At 54.9% G+C, this 24,792-nt stretch overlaps 1 protein-coding gene across 2 annotated transcripts; it reads left to right on the forward strand.

Annotated features, from left to right (window-relative positions):
- Positions 1-1,356: 1,356 nt before the first annotated feature.
- Positions 1,357-24,201, forward strand: RRBP1 (ribosome binding protein 1). 2 transcript variants are annotated; one of them, XM_064415250.1, is made up of 23 exons: positions 1,357-1,512; positions 6,813-7,514; positions 10,262-10,410; positions 10,608-10,730; positions 11,473-11,625; positions 12,117-12,235; positions 12,993-13,146; positions 14,762-14,900; positions 15,248-15,435; positions 15,599-15,636; positions 16,782-16,872; positions 17,457-17,549; positions 17,866-17,958; positions 18,058-18,138; positions 18,234-18,323; positions 18,745-18,837; positions 19,720-19,791; positions 19,937-20,032; positions 20,507-20,590; positions 22,141-22,224; positions 22,685-22,783; positions 23,223-23,366; positions 23,647-24,201. In XM_064415250.1, exons 2-23 carry the CDS (start codon positions 6,833-6,835, stop codon positions 23,683-23,685), a joined length of 2,904 nt encoding a protein of 967 aa, XP_064271320.1. In that variant the 5' UTR covers positions 1,357-1,512; positions 6,813-6,832; the 3' UTR covers positions 23,686-24,201. The 2 variants fall into 2 exon arrangements, with proteins under 2 accessions (XP_064271320.1, XP_064271321.1); XM_064415251.1 differs by lacking the exon at positions 23,223-23,366.
- Positions 24,202-24,792: the final 591 nt, after the last annotated feature.

Below are 24,792 nucleotides of genomic sequence, written 5' to 3' on the forward strand. Positions count from 1 at the left end.
TGCTATCATAATTAGCTGAAATCTTTCTCCATTAACATATTTTTCCTCTTCTCCCACCGCATCACCCTCATGAAACAGTCACTCATTCTCCCCTTGCCCTTGTGTCGAGATGTGCCAGGCTGCGGGCAGGAGCTGCTGCCCAGCCTGGCCTCAATAGCACGGCTTGTTCTCCGTGCAGGGGGGGACAATCCAGTGGCAGCTGATGTAAATCCCAGGAACACCACTGAGAGCAGCCCCAGTGGCCACCCCTGAGAAGATGTGGCCACTGAAACACAATAACGCTGATGTGCCAAGCCAGGAGGCTGGAAGGTCCCAGCAGCCCGTGCTGTGATGGTGAATTATCACTCCCTCACAGACACTTTTTAATAGATTCCTTTCTTACTCCACAGCCAGTGCAGAAGCTTGGTTGTGCACCACAACGTGGCCAAGGAGAATGCAGGGTAGGGAAGGAGACAACTCTGAGCTTGGCCGAAGGTATGGAAGCACGGGAGACATATTCCCACTCAAGACCAGACCTTTTGTCAGTTTTGGGATAAAAAGTGTAGCCAATGCCACCCGTGTGTTACAGAGCAGGCAGCAAACATCTGCCCTGTCAGACCAACCCTTTTTGCCAACCCTCAGCTCTCGCTCGGTTGGGTGTCAGGGTGTTGCTTGGTTTTGGAGGTTCCTGGGGAGGTGGGGCTGAGATAGTTCTCATATTTTTATTACACGCTGGCAGGGTGCAGCATCTCCTGAAAATGCTCTGGCTCCTCTCCAATGGTTTAGCATAGTGGTTGCTTCTGACATGGAGTCCCTTCCGACCCACTTCCACATAGAAAACTCCCTCTGGTGTGAGCAGGCATCTGATTGATAAATCTTGGGAGTCACAACCAGGCTGGGAGTCACACAGAAGGCATGTGCAAGAGGACAGCCGCCATCCCTCGTGGCACTGGCCATCGTGGCCACGGCTTTCCCCCTGCCCTGGGACCTGCAGGCTGCTGGGTGACGGACCACTCCCGGCGCTGTTTAACCGCACAACCTTTGCAAACCCCGAGGAAAGGCTGGGGCTGGGCACCTTTCGGCTCCAATCTGCTCGCTGGCGCTCACACCCAGCCCTTGAGGAGCACGGAGCAGCACCGCTACCGCTGCCCGGCCCGCAGCCCCGCTCTCCCAGGCAGACAGCGCTGACACCGGGGCCAAGGCCGGCGGGCAGCCCCGGCCGGCGCGCACCGATCCCCGCCAGCTCAGCCCGGGGCAAAGCTCCGCGGGGCTCCCCGGCCGCACCTCAGCCCAAGCGGGCCGGCGGAGGGCCCGGAGGGGCGGCGGGGCAGCCCGCGGGGAGGGCCCGGCCGCCGCCCCGCCCGGCCCGGCCCGGCCGCCGCGCTGAGTGGGCCCCGCGGCGCGGCGCGGAGCGGCGGGCGGGACGCCACGGGGCGGGGCGGGACGCGGCGGCCGAGCCCGGCGAGACAGCGGCGGAAAGTGCCACGACTCCACACGGCCGCGGCGGCGAGAAGGGACCGCGACCCGGCACGGGTGGGTAGGGGCGGCGGCAGCAGCCCTTCCTTCCCCCGGCCACCGCTTCCGCGATCGCCCCGCGCTGCCGGCGGGACCCCGCGGCCGGCGCTGCCGCGGCGCTCGGAGCGGGGCGGCAGCGCCGGGGCTCGGCGCGGAGCCGTGTCCCGCGGGCAGAGCCGCGGTGCCGGCGCGGGGTGCGGCGGGGCCGGGCGGATGGATGGCCCCGGGCGCGGAATGGCGGCGGGAGCGGGCAGGGCGAGGGCCGGGCCCCGCGCTGCCCCCGGCCCCGGCGCCGGCCGGATGACAATCGCTAATCTGATTAACCGCGCTCGCTGAACGTCCCGGCGCTCGGGCCGCTGTCCCTTGTCCGCTTTCTTTCCTTAACTAAGCCCCCCCGACGAAACTCTGCTGGCGCCCGCAGACCCCCGGCGGCTGTGGGCTTTTAGGCAGACCGCGCAGGCGGAGACCCCCGCCCGCCCGGCTCCTGCGGCGGCGGGACGCGAGCAGCCTCGCCGGGCTGTGCCCGCTCCTCGCCCCGCCGAGGCGGCGCTCGGGGGAAGAGCGTGTGCTGCACACGTGGCTGAGCGCCGGAGAAGCGTCCGCGCTGGAGTGCCGGCTCTCGCTTTCGTCGAAGCCCTGCGCCAGCGAGGAATGGCTGGAAGGAGCCGAGGATACCTGGGATGTGAGCCCCAGGGAGGAGCTGATGGGGACCGGCGGTGAAATGCCTCTTCGGGCAGGGAGGGGAGAGAAAATTTCTAACAGTCAAGCTGCAGCTGTGTTGTGGTGCTGTTACACTCTTCTCCTATATATACATGTATTTTCTGCCTGTTTTCTCACTCCTGGGCTGAGGAAGGGAGCTGGCAGCGCTGCTGGCAAGCAGAAGCCAGCTGGCTGCTGCTGCCAGAGCTAATGGAGCACTAAGACACGTTCAATTAAGTCGAGCTATAACTGTTGACGATGGGCTGATCTGGAGTTGCTGTGTGGAGTAGCACATGCTGCTGGGAGGCTGGAAGTGCACAGTCACTTACACAGAAAATGTATTTAAACAGAGGCTGCTGGCAACGTGGGCAGGATCTGCTCACGGCGCGCAGGCTTTTCTCCTTTGTTTTTAATTTTTGTCTCTATTGCAACAGGGTGGAGAGAAAAACTCCAGGAGAAGTATCTGGCGATTGTTTTTTTATCTGCTGGCAGTGCTGTTGCTGACCAGGCCTCCCAGTTCCCTCGTCCTTGCCCTTTCCCTCCTTTTTTTTTTTTTAAGCTGCTGGGATATGTAGAGGAAGGGATGCTGCAGGAACTTCACAGGCAGGCATTGCTGTGGGTTGTGCAGAGCCCGTCTGTGTGAACCCAGCTCTCTCTCTGCCCTCTGGCCCCTCATCACCCCTGCTGCATTGCTCTAAACTGAGATGCCACCTTCACACCGTGGCAGAGTGGAAGCCTTGGGCTGCAGGGATCAGTGTCCTGCTTGCAGAGAACATCTTTTCCTGCCTGCAGCACCTGTCGACACCTGGAGGAGATAACGTGTATTTTCCTTGGGCCGTGGGAAGAAATAAGATCTCTGTAGTTACTGCACAACCTGACTCTTCCATTGCTCCTCCCCACCTGTTGTTTGGCCTGGGTGATTTAAACGAGGGTTTGGGGGAGGGCTGGGTCTTAAAGATGCTGAGTTCCCATGGATTTCATGTGTGGTCACAGAGGGGAGGACAGGCTGAACAGGTGGCACGGTTCCAGCCTGGTTTTGACACAGCTGTCAGTGACAAATGTGACCACAAGACACTGAGCATGGCCCTGGTGCTGTCGTGTCACATGTCTGGGGGTTGGTTCATCCTGGAAATTGTTTAGTGCTGAAAAACCAGAAGGCTGAGTGCTTTTCTGGTTCTGCTTCCTCAGGGCAAGTTGGACTTTGGCTCAGGTCAAACAGAGGTGGCTGCATGTGCAGGGAGGTGAGGGAGGTCAGGTCTCTTGGGCTGTTGTCTGGGATTTTGGGAAGCTTGATGGATAACCAGAAAAAGCCACAGGAGTGGAAGAGTCAGCACAGCATTTCAGCCAGCTCCTTTGCATGAGAAGGCCAAGTGAATACCAAGTTGTTCACCTTATTCCTGTTCTGATGGTGGGGAAAGGCTTTACCTGGAGCAGCTGTTTTGGGGAAGGAGTTTGTGTATGGAGATATGAGATGATTTCTGCTGTTTTGGCTGGGAGAGGAGTGGAGGATGCTCCAGAAACGTCATGGAAGTAAATGTGCTCAGTGTTGGATGTGAACTTGATTTTTTGAGCATGGACTCTGATGACTGCTGGTGTCCACTCACTTCCTGGGCACACAGCCCTCTGCCAGGCAGATGGAAAAATGCCATCATGAGAATGATGCCCCATGGAGGACCAGAAGCTGCCAAGGGGAGGATCCTGAAGTCTTTGAGCCTCTCCAAAGCCTGGCTGTCAAGCTGAACACGTGAGATTACCATTGGTGCCCTATTTTGCCATGTCCTGGCTGAGACTTTGTCCAGGTGGGAAGCACGGAGGGTTTTCCTGCCAGAGGGCACACGTGCTTGCGAGGGGGATGTGCAAATCCAGGAGCAAACTTCCAGCCCTCGGAAGGGCAAAGGTGGCAAGGTCAGGAAATGTCAAAGCAGAGCTTCTCTGCTGGGTGCTAACACCGTGGCATAAATGCTTCTGGCATCTCCGCACCAGGAACTTCCTGTAGGAAGACTTTTCCTTATCCCCCAAATGCCAAGGGCAGCCTGGCTTGATTTAAGGCTGTCTCTGCCCCGTTGGAGAGATGGGCTCTTCCCTGAACAGGTTGCTGGGCTGGTCGTGCCAAGTCCCGACCACAGGAGGAACCCTACAGGTAGAACTGGCTCCTCGGAGTCAGTGCCGGGGCTGCAGGGCACGGGGACAGCACCAAGGATTGCCATGGGGTGCTGCTGGCAGGGATCAGTTCCTGGCTGGCACCTCTCTCTCCTTCCTGAGGATCTTCTGCTGGCACTTCTGTCCTCGGGAGCAGCGTGGTGTTCCCCTGGTGGAGCAGTGGGAGCTGGGATGGCCTCTCTGAGCATCCCGGCTGCTTTCAGGAGCTCTGGCAGCTGCCAGGGCTCTTTTGCAGGTCCACAGCTCCTGGGTGCTCTCAGCTGCTTTGTTCCTGTATTGCTTTTGGTCTGGAGGGGGTTGCTGGGGTCCTTTTGTTTCGCTAGGAAGGACTTTAGTGCTCATTTACATCCTTATCTCACCCTGGCTTTAAAGCAGGAGGCAAGGTACAGGCAGCTTTTACTGCAGCCCGTGGAGCTGGGTGAGGCTCTCTGCGAGGCACAGAGGGTTTGGGGCTCTGGAAGGGCTTCTGGGGACAGTCCTGTGGGGTGAGGAGTGGGCAGGCACACGGCTCTGGTGCCACGATGCCACATCCAGCACTGCCATCTCACCCACCTCGCCACCCCTGTCCTCTCATCCGTCCTCCCTCGTGGAGATCAAGATTTCTTGCCCCGTTCCCATCCCCTGTGGGCTCCATCAGGCTGCTTTGGAGGGTGGCAGTACCAGCTGGTGGGGCTGGAGTGTGTTTGTCAGCACTTGGGGATGCCCTTGCCCCAAGGTGGAGCAGTGGATTTTTATCTAGATTTGAAACTGTGGTTCTGTGAGGTCAGGAAGGGCTTATTTTTACAAATATGTTGGGGTTGCTGGGTGAGGAATGTAGGTCACCTTGTTCTGGCCCTAAAACAGCTCCTGGGTGCTTTGGTATAGCCCTAAACCCAGCACAAGATCGTGGGTGTGTGTTCTCCAGCCCTGCTTTTTATTTACTGACAGGGAGAGGAATTCCAGTCCTTTTCACACTGTGGGTTGGGAATTACCTGTCTGTCCTGGTTGGGGCCATCCCAAAGCAATGCTCCCTAGTCAGGGGACACTGACTTGGCACCAGATAGAGTGGGCTGAGGCCATTCAAGTGCAAAATGGCCAGGGTAGATGTGAAATAGTAATAAGTGATGCCTGCATTATCAGCTGGGATCTCCAGCAGTGCCCTGGGGTAGAAAATTGGCCCTGACAAGGCTGGCTGGTTCCAGCTGGCATGGAGAGCCCTCCTGCCTGCCAGCTTCTCTCTCTGCTGCTTTACCTTGGAGAGGTGGGCAGGGAGAGCTGGGCTGCTGAGCATCCTTTCCCAGGCAGATTGGGTATCTCCAGTGGGAGATTTGCAGCTCCTCCCAGCTCTGCAGCCCCTGCTTGGGTGCTGGAGAGGAGTTTTCACTGCACTGTCCCCACTTTGAGCTGCAAGTTCAAGTTTGCTGCTCCAGCTATTGGAAAGCAAGGGCCTCCGAGGTGTCTCCCTGCAAGCACTGAGGTTTGAAAAGATGCTGATCTCCTTAGTTTTATTCTTATTTCTGCCTCCTCCCCTTCCAGCCCGTCCCTCCCTTCCTCCCTCCCTCCTCAACCCACACCCCCTTAAAGAGGAAATTCGATAATGTCAGCAGTTAATCGTGGGGATGGGAACTCCTGGTAGCTGAAGGCTTCCTGCATTTTGCTTGTTCTGTTTTGAGTAACAGTGATGAGGAGCCACAGCCATGGCAACTCCTGGGAAATGTCTCTTCCCAGATTAACTGCCTGACACCAGCATCTGGGGGACTCTGAGCCACCTCAGAGCCGCATGGAAGTGATGCCCTGGTGGATGAAACACGTGGATGGGCCAGCAAAAATTGGCTTTGGAACCAGGATAGGTTCAAGTAGCCATTAAGAGGAGTGGAGATAGCAGCATCTTTCCACAGATGTGGCTGAACCCTGCTTGCCAGAGGTCAGAGCAGGCAGTGTGGTCTCTGCTGCTGCAGAAAGGGAAGAGGGAAGGGCTGCTGCAAAGCTTTCTCTTCCCAGGGGATATTTTATACCGAAAATGACACCTGGATATGCATCTGGGAGCAGTGAAAAAGCCAGGTGCTCCAGGGAAAGCCCAGATTTTGGCCAGCCTGCTCCCAGCAGTCTGAAAGTGGGCTCTCTTACTGCTTCAGGTGTGGCTTAAGGTCATACAGAACCACCCCACTGAACACAGAATGAGGCTCGTGGCTGTCTGTGATTGCATCCCTGGTTTTATTTCCTTCACTTTGGTTATTCTGGAGATGAAATTTAGTCACTGACGTACAACTGGACCCCCGTGCATGGGCAGTGTAGCAGAGGAGTAAAACCTGGGGCTGTGCAGGCAGGTCAGCCTGAGCCATGTGGATCTGGAGTGTTCCTCTTCCCAGTGCACGGTGCCATTGGGAGGCACAGATGCCCATGTGAAGATCCCCCTCAGAAAAGCCATTGCATTTCTTTCCTCCCCTGCTGCCCCTAACTGTTGTCCCGGTGTCTTGCAGGCACAGAAGAGTGAGGCAGGATGGACGTGTACGACCCTCAGACGCTGGGTGTTATGGTCTTTGGAGGCTTCATGGTGATCTCAGCCATCGGCATCTTCCTGGTGTCCACCTTCTCCATGAAGGAGACGTCTTACGAGGAAGCCTTGGCCAAGCAGCGCAAGGAGCTTGAGAAGACCCAGCAGCAGAAATTGGAGAAAAAGAAGAAAGAGAAACCAGTTGAGAAAAAGGGAAAAGCGAAGAAAAAGGAAGAGAAACCGAATGGAAAGATCCCAGAGCAGCAGCTTGCTCAGGAAGTGACGGACCCTCCCAAGGAGGTGTCTCCTGAGCCTGCTGTGGTGCCCGAGCCTGTGGCAGTTGAGACTCCAGTTGCAGCGGTGGCAGTTGTCCCCCAGGAGAAGGAGAAGCCCGTTCCATCACCTAAGGAGAAGAGGAAGAAGGAGAAGAAGGTGGCAAAGGTAGAGCCTGCTCCTAGCCCGGTGTTGGCGCCGCCCCCTGTCAGCATCCCCAAAAGTTCTCCCGTCAGGGAGGTGCCCCCCAAGGAGGTGCCCGTTGTGGCAGTGCCCCCAGTTGGCACTCAGCAAAGCGCTCCAGTCATCACCTCTGTCACTGTCAAGAAGAGCGAGGCTCTCCCAGCCCAGGAGGACCAGAAGCATGATGGCCCTGCCAAGAAGAAGGCTGCATCCAAGAAGAAGAGCGAGCCAGGTGAGGCCAAATTCCTCTGCCTGTATCCCTTTGGTCCAGCATGGGTGTTGGAGAGTTCCAGGTTCCTCTGGGCTTTGTGTTGTGGGCTCTGCAGATGGGAGTGAATGAGAGCTGCGTGTCCCTGTCCTGGGAGGGGGACAGCTGCCAAGGTGCTGCACATCTGGGTGGAAAGCCAGGATGAGGTGTTTTCCCCATGGAATCCTGACTGTTAAAAGTACAGAGGAGCTCTCCCACACTTCTCAGTGGAGCTGGGTCACTGCTAGCATTTCCTCCTCCTGTGGTGGAGGTGAAGAAGGATTCTTCAAGCAGAGAGGATTGATGGAGTTTCGGGATTGATTTTAGAGTAATTAGAGGGAAGTGGCTTTGGGTCTCTCACAGGGAAGGGAAAACTTACCCATCATCAGTCGTGCCTTACTTGTTTGACTCAGAGAGGGAAAAGATCAGGTGGTCCTGAGCTCTGCAGGGTATAAAAAAGGTGTAGGGAGGGGAAAATCAGCTCTCTTGCTGCATTCTTGCCTCTCATTGTACCAGTGGGAACAGTTTGGGATTTATTTTTGGTTAAGTGATAATTACAGGCACTAAAAATGTGAGTGCTTTCAGACCTGTGGAAGGGTTCCCATGTGGACACATGGCAGAAATCTCTCAGGTGTTCTCAAAGATGTCATGTGATGTGCATGGATTTCTTTCTTTCTTTACCAGAAAAAAAAAAAACCCAACCCACCAAACTAAAAGACATCCCTTCCTGCTGCCCTTCTGCAGCACATCCAAACCTGCTGTGCAGCCTGGCAGTTTCCACACCCACATTTTGGAAGTGGTCTGCTACTCAGCAGGGCATTTGCAGCTGCTGAGTTTCAAAGATGGGTTAAAACCCTTGAATCTGCTTTTCTGTGGGAAGGATTTTACTAAAGACCATCTCCACATGGTGATGGGGTTTGGAATGACTGGAGAAGCTGCTCCTGGAGGGTATTGCAGGGATGGTGGGCTTGGGGAAACTGGAGGTGACTGGTTTGTTGTGTGCACCCATGTGTAAAACACACAAATCCAGGCTGTAACAGCTGAGGGAATGTGACTGGGACATGACCTCTTAGCATTTGTTAAGTTGGGAGGTTTTTGGGTGCTCCAAACTTAGATTCCCTTGGGTATGAAGTGCCAGTCCTGCATGTCCTGAAAGTGAAGAGTGATGTCTTAGCTGCTCCTCTGGGATTCTGCAAAGGAAAGCACTTGGTAGGATTTGTGCCATGAAGCCAACTGCAGTTTGACCAACGTGTTTTCAGCAGCTGTGGTCTCTCCTCCTCAAATGCAAAGGAACAAATTATTCCGTGGCAGATAAAAATGGGTGTTCCAGGACACATCCTCAGCAGTGAAGCAGATGGCCAGCCTGACAGGAGTGGCTTGGGGTATTTTTCTCCTGCAGCTCCACCCGGAGAGGGGCGGAATTCCACTCTGTGTGTCCCTGCACGCAGCAGGGCTGAGCCAGGGGATGCCAAGTGCTGTCCTGCAGCCCTGCAGTTTGCCAGCATGGGTAAAGTGTGAGCCAAGCCCCGGGCCCTGGTGGCACAAGGGGGTGGAGCTGCTGGGAAGTGGCTGTGGCTGGGGACACAGGCACTGCTGCTGGCAGGGCTTGGCGCTGCCATTCCAAATGGATCTACCAGAGATCACTCAGCAGTTACTGTCACTGGCCAGACAGACTCGACTTGGGGAAAACTAATTTATTTGCCATTAAAATAGATGAGAAACAGATTTTTTTTTGGAAATGGAAACAATGCCTTCCCACCGCAGCGCTTATTCCCAGGCTCAACTTCCCTCCTGACTCGTCTACCTCCCATCCCTGAGTGGTGCAGGAGGATGGGGACTGTGGTCAGTTTGTTACAGCTGCCCTTTGCAAACTCTTTCCTCCTCACACCTTTCCCCTGCTCCAGTGAGGAGCCTTCCATGGGCTGCAGTCCTTGGGAGGAGCCTTGTCCAGCATGGGGTCCATTCTCTAGAGGAGAATCTCTGCTCCAGCACCTCCTCCTCCTTCTTTGAACCTTGCTGCTTGGGGCATCCAAAGCTTTGTGTTCAAGAGACTCTGGTATTAATGACTTCAGGGTCTCTGGAGCTACTGGACTCCAAACTGCTTTTCCTTCTGTGGTTTTCTAGGAAGAGGAGCCCACAGGGCCATAGATACAGGCAGGAACCCCTAAACCACTGCCTCTGTGTATCGTGACCATGTGCACTGAGGTCCTACAACAGCATCATGGTCCCTGATGCTCCCTGGCTTTCCCAGGTTAGCAGGGGAAGGGTTGGAGTCAAGTTCCTCCCTTAGCAAAGAGCTGGAACCAGCTTGGCTGGTGAAAGGTGGGAGATGACCTTGCTGTCACCAGCACCACTGCGTGTTGTGACATCCTTCAGCAAGGTTGTGTTTTGCTGTGGTCCAGCTTCTGATGCCTGATGTGTCTGAGCCCCCTGGCATTGGCAGAGCACTCCCAGCTCCTGCTGAGAGCCTCTCCATTTGGTAGAGGGTGATGGCAGGTGCTGGGACCAGTTGCTGAGCCAGGCAGAGGTGACAGCTGACTCGAGGAGCACGTGTGTGGTGTCATCTCCAGCACTTTTCTTACTGTTCTCACTCAGAGAAGTACCAAATGTGACTCTGGAAATCAGGGTAGATGATAGTTTGAATGGCAGGTGTGGGCTTGAAGCCAGCTGAGGTGATACAATATTTCTGCTGCTGTCCCCAGAAGTCCCAATCCCTCCTCTCTTCTCCCTAGCACCTACAGATTCGGATGGGGCCCTGTACCTGCCCTACAAGACACTGGTGTCCACAGTCAGCAGCATGGTGTTCAGTGAGGGGGAGGCCCAGCAGCTCATCGAGATCCTGACGGAGAAAGCAGGAATCATCCAGGACACCTGGCACACGGTAGGGCTCTGCTGAGCTCAGGAAGTGCAAGGGGAGGAAAGGCACCCCGTTTTCAGGCAGGCTGGCCCTGAGGGTGTCTGGGAGAACAGAGCTGAATTTTTTATCCTGGAGCAGTGGGCAGGATGTCGTGTGTGTGGGGTGGAGGGGATGGCTCTGAAGGTGGTGGTCCCCACTGATGTGCCACCCCGTGCTGGCAGGCCACGCAGAAGGGCGACCCGGTTGCTGTCCTGAAACGCCAGCTGGAGGAGAAGGAGAAGCAGCTCTCTGCTGAGCAGGAGGATGCAGCTGCTGCCAGGAACAAACTGCGGGAGCTGAGCAAGGTAAGCCCTGGCTGGCCCTCCTGGCGTCCCCGGTGTGGCCTCTGCTCATGGTGGCTCTCCATGTGCCTCCTGCTCCCACATCTCAGCCCCCTGATGGGGCTCTTTGGACCCTTCACCTGCTGGCTGTTTTCTTCCAAGAAAACAGAGGAGATTCCCCCCTCTTTTGGGCCTGCTCCAGTCTGGGGAGGTGCCAGCCCAAAGAACCAAAGGGTAGTGCCTGCTGGCAGCCATGGGAAAAGCAGGGGAAAACCCTTTCTGTGAGAGATAGGCAAATCCTTCCTCATTTCAGCTCTCCTGAGCTGAGATGGTGCCTTTGTAAGGAACCTGATCCTATTTACCATGTCCTTCTTTGACTCAGCCCCCTGCCCCCACCTCTTTTTGGGTGTTGAAGGCAGAGCAGATCCCTGCCACGCTGAACTTGTGGCTGTCAAGTCCATCTGCTTCATTTTCCTGCCTTGCCCCAAACGTTGTGTGATGTTACTTATCCTGGGGAAGGAAAACAAAATTCCAGGCTGTCTTACTCCTTTCTCTTAGCTGGCCCAACATGGAACAACAGTGGCATCCAGTGGCCACAGAGCCCAAAACAAAATGCAGGAGGAAATGTAAGTGCTAAACGTACCTGGGCGTGGGGGCAGCAATGAAAGGGCTAAACTTTGTACTCTGCTGAGCTAGGAGGCCACATCCTCTTAAAATGGGGAGACCTGTGCTCTGAGGACTAACTGGGGGTCTCCTTTCCTGGCAGGAGCTGGCAGCTGAGCGGGCCAAGGCGGTGGCTGTGGAGGGCAAGCTGAAGGAGCAGCTGCTGGCCCGCGAGCGCGAGATCGTGGCCGTGCAGGCACGGATGCAGGCCAGCTACCAGGACCATGTCAGCGAGACCCAGCAGCTCCAGGGCAAGGTGAGCCCCGGGCTGTGCTCTGCACCTGCCTCTTTCCTCTGCCAGGGGGCTGCTGGTGGCACATGTGTGACATTCTGGAGAAGGCTGAGCCGTGGGAGGGGGTGAGAACCTCGGGAAGGGGTGAGACCCTGCTGTGCTCCTGAGCCATGGTGCTGAATTTCCCCCCAAAACCCCTTTAAGGCCCCCCTAAACATCCCTTAAACTCCCCCAAATCCCTTCCCAAACCCCTTCAGGTACTCCCACACCCTTCTAAGACCCACTTAATACCCCCAAAACTCCCCAAATACCCCCCCAATCCCTTTAAGCCCCCTCCAAGCCTCTTTGGAGAAGAGGCACGTTGGAGCATCTTCATGGGATGTCACACCCCTGAGGGCTGTCAGCATCAGCACACAGTCCCCTGCACTGCCAGTGCCTCCTGCTCATCTCCTGGGCTTTGACAGGGCCAGCAGAAGGGCTGGTGGTGGCATTAACCCCTTGTTGGGCTCCTCTAGATCCGGACCCTGCAGGAGCAGCTGGAGAACGGCCCCAACACGCAGCTGGCTCGCCTGCAGCAGGAGAACTCCATCCTGAGGGATGCCCTCAACCAGGCCACCAGCCAGATGGAAAGCAAGTAAGGCTGGGAGGAGGGGCAGAGCCTGGGGCTGCCCTCTGGCAGACCCTGGCTTGACCACCCCCTTTCCCAAAGGTACTTTTACAGACACCCCAGTTAGCTGGAGGTGGAGGAGGGAATGAGGGAGGAAGAGCTGTGCCAAATGGCTTTTGGGGGTACACCAGGAGAAACAAGGGTGTTCTTCCCAAGTGACAGGGCAGGGAATCCCTCTCTCCTTTGGGGTCACCTGTGCTGATGCCAGATCCAACAGGCAGTGGAGGGGGGAGAGGGCATCAGAAGGCACTGTGGTGTTTTTCCCCCATAGGGGAGCTCATACTTTCAAACTTGAGAAGAAATGCAGCCAGCTCATTGATGGGAGTGATGCTGCAGAGAACAGAACAAATAGGAGCTAGGTAGAAGAATTTCACACTCCTTTTTATAGACAGTCTGAAATGACTGGTGATTAACAGCAGGCAAATAATTACAGAGTGGGCTCCAGCTGTAGTGCTTCCTCTTGTGTCTGGGAACACAGATCCATGTGTCCTCTACTTCATAAGAAAGGAATGTCTCCTGTGACTGAAACAGGACTTTTAAAAAGTGATTTGTTGGCTCTTTCCACCCCCTCCCTGAAGGACCAGGAGTGTCCTAGAAACAGGCAAACAAAGTTCACCATTTCAAGTCCTGTATCAGGCCCACAGGAGGATGTGTTTCCCCCGACCAGCACCAGGCAGGCTTGGCTGGCCTGTGAGCTGAAATAACCCTGCTTCTGTTGCTGCAGGCAAAATGCTGAGCTGGCCAAGTTGAGGCAGGAGTGCAGCAAGCTGATGAAAGAGCTGTCTGAGAAGTCAGAGGTGCTGCAGCAAGAGGAGCAGCAGAGGAAGAGCTGGGAGATCAAAGCGACAGCCTCGGAGAAGCGAATCGAGCAGCTGCAGGTCAGGCAGGCACTGGCAAACCCTCCCCTTGCAGAGCTGGGTGCTGAATGGCAGGGGATCCATGCACTTGGCCATGGGAAGGGCTAGGAGGGACATCAGTGTCCATGGCTGGGAAGGAAGCTGCCTGGCAGGGTTGCTAATTGCTCTCCACCCCTGTTAGCTTGTCACATTCCCTGTGCCCCTTGTGCAGCATCACGGTCAGAGCCCAGGGAGCAGGATGCCCTGGTTGAAGCCATTCTTCTGCAGGGCCTCTCTCTCTCAAACTCAGATGGTTTTAAGCTTCTGCTCTCTCTCTCTCTGGTAGGAGATGGAGCTTGTGGCTTTTTGGGTTGCCTGCAGGGAGTGGCTGGGTTTGGGGTTTTAGGGGTGTTGAAAGGACACCTCCCAAGCAGAGCCTGTGAGCACACAGAGGTGTGCTGCTGGCAGGCAGGCTGTACTCACACAGGGAAGAGCATCTTCTTGGATGTTGGCAGTGCTCCTGCTGGGGTGTTGCTAAGCTGTGTGCTGGGAGCATTAATCCCAGTGTAGCAGACAGGGTGAGGGATGTCTCTGAATTGCTCTGGCCTCTTCAGGAAGGGGCTGTGGTGGAAGAGACCTTTATCTGCACGTGGCAAAATAGTTTTGTAGAGGAATTCCTAGAGCAAGGGGCCTTCCATATCCTTGCTCTTAACTTTTTGTGTACCTGAGGATGTAGCTCTCATTTTGGTGGGCTGCATTTGGCTCCTGCTGCTTTTGCAGGTGAGGGGCAAGGACGGTGATGTGAGGTCACAGCTGGTGTGAAGGCAGGAGCTGCCTCTCTGACTCAAAGCAGGAGCTCCTAGACATAGTTTTGGGAGAACTCTAGGGCTGTCAGCTCACTGAACACCTTAATGCTAATTAAATAAATCACACTAAAGTCAGGGATGTGCTTAAGGTGCCAGGGAGAATGTGTTCCACAGTAACACCTGGAGCTCTGAGCTGAGGATATTGAGTCAAATCCTCAAAAACCAGAGTGGCTCTGCTCTCCTGGTGGTGCTGAAAGCATCCCTTGGACAGAGACAGGCCTGCTGGTTTACCTTTTCCTGTCCCCACCATGCAAAGCAATTTTTCTCCCTCTGCCACTTTTACCTGTAAAGCTACAACTCATCCTCCTCCTCCTTTGCCTTCCCCCTCAAAATGCCTGCCATTGCCAGCCTCTTCCTTGCTGCTTTCCATGATGGAAAATAAAAAGTATTCCCTGGCCCAAATTGCACAGACAGTTCCTCCTCCTGTGGAAAGGTGCTTGGGTGTCTGTGTTCTGCAGAGCCCCGTGCCAGCACCTCTCCCTGCTGGGCTGGGATGGTTTGAACCGGGGCTCTGGGAGGTTTTTCAGAGCTCTCCAGAGGAGAGGTTGGCCATGGAATTGGCCCAGGACCGAGGCATTTGGGTATTGTTTACTTCCCAATGTGAGGGCTGGCACGGGATAAAGTGTGAGCACAACATGGGGTGCTTCATGTGCAGGGGGAGCTTGGTGGGAGGATGACTTTAATCCCCCAAAACACAGCTTAAAAATAAGGTCACGTGACACATGAAGCCTTGCTTCAAACTGGCTGGGGTGTCTGCAGGCTCCAGGAAACCTTCTCTTCCTGCCCTGCAGGCTTACCAGCGGGAGGCAGAGGTGATGCTGCAGAAGAGGCTGGATGAGGTCAGCGACGAGCTCCGCAAAACCCAGAGCAGCTACAAGAGCCTGCTGGCAGATGCAGAAAAGACCAAAGGGCAGCAGCAGAGCATTGCTGGTGAGGAACTGGGATCAGCATGGGGAGGGCTGTAGGGCAGACTGGAGACTTTGAGAGCTTGGAGGAACCAGTTGGGGCAGGACAAATAGATCCAGGGATGAGTTAGGCTGCCTGATGTTGCTGTGAGCAAGGCATGGGCTGGTCCGTGGTTCTGTCCCAGGGTGTTACTCCAAGGCCTCTCTCCTGTGCTGGCCTGCATGCCTGCCTTCCCTTTCTGTGCCTCCTCAAAGCATCCTTGGCCAAGGAAGGCTTCTTTGGCTAAGATCCTGCGTGGACAGAGCAGGGTGTGGAGTCTCCAGGTTTGTTTGCACCTGCCCTACTGAGTTTGTCACCCTTCCCTCCACCAGAGCTGCAGGCCAAGCTGCTGAGCTCCGAGGCAGAGGTTAAAAGTAAGCTGCTGGAGTTGGACAGTGTGAAAGGGAAACTGCAGGATGCCAGCTCGGAGAATGCAAAGCTCCTGGAGAGGATCAAGTCCATCGAAGCTCTGCTGGAGGCAGGCCAGATGCGGGAGGCAGAAAAAGACAGAGACCTGCAGGTCGTGTGCTCGTTTAATTGGGCTGGGAGGAGGGGAGTGGGTGACACTGCTTACACAACCCCCGAGTTGTCCTTGCTCTGGGATCCTCTCTGGGATGCCACAGGAAGGGCTGACCTGTCTCACATGCCTGGGGCAGGTTGTCAAAGTGCTTTCTCTCTTCCAGGCAGCCAATGAAGCAGAAATGAAGCAGCTGCAGTCAAGGTGGGTCCAGGTGCACATCTTGCAGTGGCACCTCCAGCTTGCTGTCCATGTGTCCCAGGCTTCCTTGAGCACTGAGCCTGTGGCTGAGGGCTTCCTGCCTTCCAGGCAGGCTTGGGGCTGTCCAGCTGGGAAGTCAAGGTCAATCCTGGCCAGTAGTGCTGTTTAAAATATTGATTGGCTCTGGTGCTGGCCCCATATAACAGCCTGAAGTAGGGCTGAGTTGCTGGCAGGCACGTGGAGTCTGACCACTCCTGCGGAACAGGAGGTTCTGCTGCTGTTGGTGCTGGGTGTGGGATGTCTCTGGTGCAAGTCCCTGCTCAAGGCTGGGCCAACAAGAGGAATTTTTTTAAAGATGTTTCCAGGTATCTCCAGGGATGGAGATTCACCACCACTCTGGGTTCCTATTCCAGTGTTTGATAACCTCTTCCCCCACCCCCCAGCACAGAAAGGTTTCCTGGCATTTAACTGGAGTTTCCCATGTCATGAGGCCTGCCTGTTGTTCCTTGTCCGTGTGCTGGGCACCTCCAAGAAGGCTCTGCATGGGGGGAAGATTTCTCAGATGCCCCCACTGCCAGCAAGCATCCAGCATCCCTCTAAAGAAGGCAGCTGTTGAGTTGTCCTGAGACCCCAGGAGATGTGTGTAGTCCTTCTCAAGGACCTGAACCTTGGTTTGCTCACACTGAGGGTTCCTTCAGGGCAGATGGGGGATCTGAGGGTGTGGAGGGAACCTGCAGCTTTCTGCTGTCTGGTTGGCAGCCCTGATTTAGGGTTGCTCAAGGCAGTGGGATGATAGTTTCAAAATGCAGAGCTGTGGGCTCTCTCAGCCTAATGAGCCACGGATGGGAGCGGCCCCAGTTGTGCAAACCAGAATTCCTGGCCTTTGCATCAGGTTGCTTCTTCCTCTTTTTGTGTGTGTGCAGCCAGCCAGTTAAGTGATTGCTTTTTATTGCTGGTAAGGGGGCAGAAAACCAGATCCCACTCCAGCATTGCCGTGGCTGTGGTTTTTAGTCCTGCTCCCTCTTCCTCCTGCTGTGTGTAGATCCCAGAGCAGACCAGGATAGGAAGGGCTGTGTCTCCATCTCGGGAGCTTGCTGCCCGTGAGGGAGGTGGCTGCTCAGGCTCACTCCTGCATCCTGCCCTTCCAGACTCCAGGAGAAGACAAACCAGCTCTCAGCCTTGGAAAGGGAAGCCACACAGCTGCGGGAGGCAGTGGAGCAACAGAAGGTGAAAAACAACGTGAGTGAGTGACAGACAACCCATCGTGGTCACCTACTGATGGCTCCAGGGTGTGGCCAGAGGCTCTTCCAGCCCCACAGAGCCCTGGAGGCATTGCCTCATCTGCCAGAGAGCAGGAATACCCCTGGTGGGCTGCCTGAGGTGATGACATGTCTGTCCCTTGTTCTCTTGGAAGGTTTAGGACCTGGTGAGCCAGAGAGATCCTACCCTGGCAGGGCCAAGTCAAACTCTGAGAAAGCTCCTTCACACTTCCTGCTCCTCTGCTCCTTATCCCTCCACTGCAAGGTGGTGTCAGCTGTGTGGAGGTCACCTTGCATCCCTGCAAGGCCTGTGTCCCCTGCAGGCATCCTGAGCTTGCTCCTGGAGCTCCTGTCCCATCCAGGGCACTGCCAGAGCAGTGGGGTTGTGTGGAGCCACTGGAAAGACTGGGGAGAAAGGAATGCTTATGGACATGGGGTGGAAGACTCCTGACCAAACCCAGTTCCCTAAGCAGTGGCTTTGAAATCCCCTGCAGTGCCAGCGAGCAGCTTTGTGGCCCTTGGCACGGCATGTGGCTTATTGCCCTCTCTGTGTGGTCTCCACAGGACCTTCGGGAAAAGAACTGGAAGGCGATGGAAGCGCTGACCACGGTGGAGAAGGCGTGTGAGGAGAAACTGCTTGCTGCTACGAAAGCAAAGGTGAGCCTGGCATTGCCCTGGTGTTGGAAGGGAGCATTCAGCTTCCCCAAGCCACCAGGGAGGCCTGCCCTGGGTTGCCTGCCTGCTTAGGAAGAGTGCTGGCCCAACTCTTCTGTAAGCTTCTCCAACATTTTTCTTGAGGACAGTGCATCCCTGGTTGAACTGGAAGCGATGCTTTTGTGGTTCCCAGCACCAGCAGTTTTCTGTGTTGGCTGGTTTCCCCAGCCCTGTGGGCATAGAAAAGCAGGACCAGTGTTGTCAGCCTGGCCAGCAGGTGCCCAAGACGTCCACCCATTGCAGTTTGTCCCTCTTTCAGGAAGAGCTGGCCCAGCAGCTGGACGCGCTCCAGACGCGAACCAAGCAGACGCTGCTCTCCGCCCTCCCAGGAGTCACCGTGTCCTCACAGCAGGTGGGACAGGCTTCCTCAGACCTCCCCAGAGCCTCTCCATGTGGGGAGAGAGGTCTTAGCATCCTCCTTTTTTCTGGTTCTCTTTTATTCCAAACTCAGGATTATGACACGTGGCTACAGGAGTTTAAGGAGAAGACCGTGGGTGTGCTAAAGCAGCAGATGATCACAACAGAGCCACCAGTAAGTGATGGCTGGAAGGTGGAGGGGTGAGTGTGCTGGAGGGTCACATGTTTCTTCTTTTCATCTCTCCCTCCTTTCTTCCCCTCTCCTTTTAGGATTCAGCTCTTAAATTAAAAGAGGCAGAGGAAGCGCAAAGCACTTTACAGGCAGAGTGTGAGCAGTACAGAACGATCCTTGCAGAGACCGTAAGTTCCTGCCCTTTGCAGTGTGTTGGCTTCCCACTGGAATCCCCTCTGGAGAGTTCTCCTGTCAGCCCAGACTGCCCATTAGTTCAGGGTGGGCATCCCTTGCTGTGTTGGGGGAGCTGCTGTGTGGCAGAGTGTTTGTCAGTGAGACACAGGAACAGGATAAAGGTGAATTTCTAGAGCTCTTCTTCATCCTGATTGTGTTGGAAACCTTGCTGGTGGTGATGGAATGAGACACAGCAAGGGCTCTGATGAACAGGCTGGTTGAGCCAGAATAGGGATTAGGAGCCCCCTGCCCCACCTGATTCTAATTCTGTCACCTGATGTTTGGCCCAAATCCTTGGAGAGGCTTTTGAGGCTTCCAGCCCTTACCCTGCTCAGCCTGCTGGAGGTTTGGGCTCAGCTGAGGCTTTGCCCACAGGAAGGGATGCTGAGAAACCTGCAGAAGAGCGTGGAGGAGGAGGAGCAGGTGTGGAAGGCAAAGCTCACAGCCTCTGAGGAGGAGCTCCAAAAGGTGGGTGTTGCTGACACAGCTGGGTTTGGTGCTCCTGCAGCTGGACTTCCAGGAGAAGGGGATCTGTTGGCTATAAATTGGTTGGTGGCCCTCAGTTGTGAACACTGAGACCCAGGAACTTCCTTTTCTCCCCAAGTCTACCCCTCCTGTCACCAAGCCAGCTGACAAAAAGCTCACCTCATGTAGAATCTTTCCTCCTGAATGCAGAACTGAGATGGAGCTGTTTTCCATGGTCTGGCTGCTCCCCATCATCACGTGGGGTTTTGGAGTTCAGTGGGACTGCAGGGAGGTGGGGGAAGCTGTTGTAATGGAGATGTTTGATTTGTCAGCCCACTGCTGGCTCCTGCAGCGCCAGCACTGCTGAGGGCTGGCGTGGGATTGCACAGGGTGACGTGGCTGCTGCTGGTGTTCCTGATGGGAAGAACGTCTGGTGCCTAGGGCAGCTCCCAGAGCAATCCTGCCTCTCGGTGGAGAGGAGGTGAATTCCTCCTTTCAAAAAACTTCAGCATCTTCAGATGCTGAAGTGTTTAAGTGCTTTTTCTGGCAGCTTGGCCTCTTAATAACGAAGTCCATGCCACCTCATTGGAAAATTGCTGCTTCCAGACCTTTCAGCAGGAAGCTTGTGCTGAGTCTCATGATGGTTTCTCGGGTGTTGAAACCTGACTGCAGCCACCTGAAATGCTGCAGATAGCAGCTGTTGCCTTGCTCCACCATTTATGACCTGCGTGTGTTAGATTTGTCCTCCCTGGGAAGGAGAGCTCTTCCATGGAGCTCCCCTTGGATGGGTACAGGATGAAGTGGGAAGGGTGGGAGCCAAACAGCAGCCAGTTTTTGATTGAGCCAGAGGTGCTCAGTGTCCTTCTCTGATCCTTTCTGCTTCAGTCACACCTGCAGCTGAAATCCCTGGAAGGCATGGTGGAGAAGTTGAAAGCAGATGTGCAGAGCACAGATCAGGTGAGGATTTTTGGGAGGGGAGGTCTCTGCACAGGTTGAGTCAGGCCCCATCTCCTGACTTGCCTTGGGGAGGGCAGGCTTTAGCCATAGGATGTTTGGACCTCACACAATCAACCCCCTCCTGCTTTCCTCTCTTTTAATGCAGCTAAAGGAATACACCTCTCTTCTGGAAACACAACTGGAAAATCACTTGGAGACAGCCAGCTCCGAGCGCCAGAACTACACAAAAGAAGTTGAAGCTGTAAGTGTGGAGTGGAGGCTGCTGCCTTCTTCAGCTTTTTTCTAACCCTGGCTCCCACCCATGTGTGTTTTGAGGATTTGAGGAGTGCCCTGGGCATCTGGGAAGTGCCCCAGGGATCTTCAGCTTTGCAAAGGAAGAGGAAAACAGATGGAGCTGGTTGCTCCAGTCTGGGTTGTAGGCTCCTGAAGCCAAGAATCAAGGGCAAAGTGATGGGTCAGGGAGATCTCTGTGGAGCTGCTGTCTGCTGCTCCTGGGTGGCCTGTGTGGTTTCTGTGGCTCAGGTGAGACAGACTGTCCCACGGCTGTATTTGCTTGAGCAGACATCAGGAAGCACATCAGCATGTGATGACACCATGACCTCTTTGGGAAGATGTTGCTTCATAGAAAAGCTTCCTTGGGCCAAAGAGTTCCTAAACCAAGTGCATAAAAGGAGTTGGGTTTGTTTTTTTAAAACTTTCTTTTCCTCCTTGGCAGTTGAGGCAGCTCTTGTCAGAGTCCCAGGAGCAGCTGGAGGCAGCAAAGACTGAAACACAGAAGCAGAGCAAGGAGCTGGCCCTGGTAAGGAGGGACCCTGGGAACGCCCTGCTGGCTCCTTGGGGCTGGCTTGCAGAGCAGCTGTGGGGCCAGCACCCTTCCTGTGGGCTGAGGGAGGGCAGGAAGGCACAGCCTTTGACGGGCTAACCTGCTGCTGCTGGGGACCACACGTTCAGAGGCGATTGCTGGGACCCAGGAGGAGATTTTTATTTGCTTTTCTTTCCTCCGTGATGGGTGGGAAGGAAGGGAGAGCAGCAAGGCTTGCTCAAGCTGGTGTGTAGCTGAAAAACCCAGCTGCCCCACCACTGGACACTTGTCAGCACAACACCACCCTGAGGCAGGGGTTTGGGTATCCATCCATCCATCCATCCATCCATCCATCCATCCATCCATCCATCCATCCATCCATCCATCCATCCATCCATCTCTGAGCAGATGAGGTAGAATCATTTGCTCTGCACCCCTGGGAGCTGTTGAGCCTGCAGCTGCCCAGGTCAGATACCACTGTCCTGCTCTGGCAGAAACTGAGGTGGTTTCCCAAGCATTCCAGCTCGTGTGCAAGCCAAAAAGCTGGCAGGCTTTCTCTGTAGGCCCCTGTGGCTCGTGGGAAAGCTGTGGCACAGGGATGTGTCACTGAGCCAGGCTTGCTGCTCATCCCTCAGCTCAGGCAGCACTGAGTGAGGCAAAGAGCCACGTACAGGAGGGAGGAGTGTGGGGTTACAAGCTGAGCCAAGTGCAGCCCTCAAGGTTAGGGTGCTGAGGCCACTCCTGGGGAGGCTCTGACCCTTAACCGTGTCCCATGTCCCGTGTCACCATCTCTCACTGCATGGAGAACTGCACACAACTCTGCTCAGGGCTGTCTCAGCTGTGTTGTGTCCTGTCCTGCACTGGGGGACAGCCAGCCCAGCACCCCCTTTTTGGAAGGAATCCTGGATGCTGAGGAGGCATTAACCACGTGTCCTCTCCCATAGCAGCTGGCTTTCAGGGCTGTTCCCCTTGGGAGCCCTCTGGCAAGCTTTGGGGGTGCTGTGAGCCCTTGGGCCAGCACTGCCCTGGGTTCAGAGTCTCCTCAGAGGAAGGGGACAACACCCTGACAGAGCTGTGCCAGGATCCTTCCCAGCCAGGGAGGATTAGGATTACAGAGGCTCCATAAATGCTGCTGCAGCTGGGCTGAGGGCATTAGCAGCAGCTGTTCCCTTGCAGGCTGACACCTCTGACCAGTGCCACTGGTCAGTCTTTCCCCTTTAATCCTGTTAACTGTGGAGCCTTCTCCCAGTCATGGGGGCCTGCCAGGCACATCTTTCTCTATGGAATACCTCTCAACCCACACCCCAGCTGGTGCTGCTTGAGGAGCAAGCAGAATTGGGCAGTGCTGAGCCAGGCCCCAGGCTTGCCATCAGCAATTTCCCTGCAGAGGGGGGATGCTTGTACCTATTGCCCTGCGGTGCTGGGGGGGAAAGCTTGTTTTTATTTCTTCTGTCCAGCCCAGCTCTCTTGGTGATGCCCCTGCTAGCTCATTTCTTGAATCTTTAAAAAATGTTATTTCTGGGTGTTTTCCCCTCTTCTCAACACAGTTGAAAACCCAGCTGGAGCAGAACGAAACGCTGGCAGAGAAGGAGCAAACGCTGCGGCAAAAGCTGGCGCGGGAGCTGGAGGAGGTGGGTATGGGCGAGGAGGATGCCAGGGTCTGCAAAGCCCTCCTGGATTCTTGGCTGCTAATGAAGCCCAAAAATTAATTTGAACAGTTAATCTGAAGGCTTTTCCCCATCACTGTCCACACCTCAGACATCACTGTGAGACATGCCCTCCCACATATGAAGGACTTCTGCAGCAGCTGTGATAAAGCTGTGTGGCATCTCTGGCCCCACAAACTCAGCTCTCCCAATCCCCCCGTGTCTTGTGCCAGCTTTTTCCTTGGAGGGTTACGAGCTTGAGCTGGGTTTCCTGCTGCTCCAAGCCAGAAATGCCATCTCCCTGGTGGAAGCAATGCCCTGTGTGTCTGCAGCACCCAGCTCCTCAGCAGGACACAGGCAGAGGGCACCCGGGGATGGCTGGAGCAGGATGTGTGGGAGATGCTGGCACCACTGGCTCTGTGCTCACTGAGTGTGTCCTTTCCAGGCCCAGAGCTTGGCACGCAGCTTGCAGGCAGAGCTGGAAAAGCTGAGACTGGCTGAACATGCAGCAGCTTCAGACAAGGAGGAGGCCCAGCATCTCAAGGTGAGTTGGCTGTGCCATGACAAAGAGCAGGACTGCAGGCACGATTTATCATTTCTGAGGATTGGGGAGTGAGCCCATCCCATGTTCCCCTGCAGGAGAGGGCTGAGAGCTCTGGTGGGGTTGAAGGACAGCAGGGCCACAGCCTCTGCCTCCCTGCAGGCTGAGGTCAGCGTGATGCCCTCAGCAAACACTCACGGGCTGGGCTTTTCACACACTGGGAAACCATCCGGTCCTAGCCCACGGCATCTCCAGGGAGCCAGAGAGAGCTTTGGGGGTGCCAGTTCTCCTTGTTGAGGTGGGAACTGGGTGTTCCCCTGGCCTGTGGTCACTGAGACAGCTTGATGCAGACCCGAGGTGGCCTGAGGTGTTTTGAAGGGGGGAAGGTCACCAGCTGGCAAAGGGAGGCTCAGGCAGGTGCCTTCTTTTGACTGCCATGTAGGAAAGACTTGAAAAAGAAAAAAAATTAACAAAGGATCTGGGCCAGGCAGCAACCAAACTACAGGAGCTACTGAAGGTTTCCCAGGACCAACTGGCCAAAGAGAGAGAAATGGTGAAGAAGTTGAAAGAACAGCTTCAGGAAATGGTACTGGTGGTGGCCATGTCCCTCCCCTTGATGCTGGTGGAGGCCCTGGGGCAGTGTGCAGCAGGCAGGGGTTTAATAGTGGAGGCAAGGTGATTCCTTGCTGCCAGAAACCATTTGGGTGGCTTTTGGGAAACGCTGAGACCACACGAGATGGTGGTCAAGGTCCTCCCTGCCCCACAGGCAGGACCTGGCCCATCTGTGACATGCTTTGGGCCTTGAGCTGCCATGGGAATAAGGGTGAGGCCCAGCTGGGTAACCCACTTCTTTTTTTGTTCTGCAGGGGAAAGAGGACAGTTCAAAGGAAGGGACTTCAGTTTGATGAGTCTTCACCTTGGACCTTACAGTTAACTTACCAAAATGCCTTACACATTCCTAAAAATAAAAATTTATGCTAAATTTACTGTAGATAAAAGATACAAGCCATTAGTGACCCAAAACCTAGTTTTGAAACTTACAAGAAAACATACAAAAAAAAATCCAAAAAACCAACCAGTAAACACTGCAGTTTGTAAGAAAATCTTCATACTGTTTTGTACAACTCTTCGTTTCCTGGGGAGCTGCTGTGGCCACGCCGTGCACACCCTGGGGCTTCACCCTCCTGTTCCAGCAGAACTCACCAGAGTGAGAAAAGGGAAGACTGTGCTTGTACATCAACCAGTGCAATTATAATTATATATTTTTTCCTTTTTTCTTTTATTTTTTTTCTTTTATTTTTTTTTTGAGTGAAAGGAGTGTGAAAGTAAGACCCACCATGGAAGGATGCCCTCTCGGGTGGGTGGCTCTTGGCACGTGTACTTCTGGGTGTCGATGCAATTAAAATGACATAGTGAAGAGAGCTTGTTCTTGCTTTATTTTTCTTGGAGGTTTGTGTTGGTGGGCTGTGGCGTCACTGAAGAAGGACTTTGCTTTGGCCAGGAGCTGTGTCACAGAAGCCATCCCATTTTTATTCACAAGCAAAGGAGAGAAACTATTCTTTCCCACTGATGGGCCAGGGCTGGCCTCCCTGTATGGGGTTTGGCAGAGGGATTGACACTTTTGCCATGGCAGTAGAGGCATGGTGGGGACAGGACCATTCCTCCTACTTGCTTTAAACCTTAGTGCTCCTCTGTAATCTGTCCCTGTGGGTGCTGTGTGGTAGTGGTGGCCCTTGGTCAGGCTCTCTAGCCCTCTGCTCTCCTTTCTTGTTGCTTTCCTTTTTTTTTTTTTTCCTTTTCTTAAATTGTTCTTTTATTACTCTTTTTTTTTCCTTTCTTTTTTATTTTCCAGCTGGTTTCTTAGGAAATGGCAGAGGCCACGTGACAGCTTGGTGCGTGTCTCCCCACAATAAAGCTGCTGAGCCCAGTGCTGACATCAGCAGGCTTTGAGAGAGGGGAGGAAAAAAGGCCCCTCGCTCCCTCCAGTGCCTGCAAAGAGCCAAGGCCAGGAA

The sequence above is a fragment of the Passer domesticus genome, chromosome 3 (assembly GCF_036417665.1).
Source record: "Passer domesticus isolate bPasDom1 chromosome 3, bPasDom1.hap1, whole genome shotgun sequence".
NCBI lineage: Eukaryota > Metazoa > Chordata > Aves > Passeriformes > Passeridae > Passer > Passer domesticus.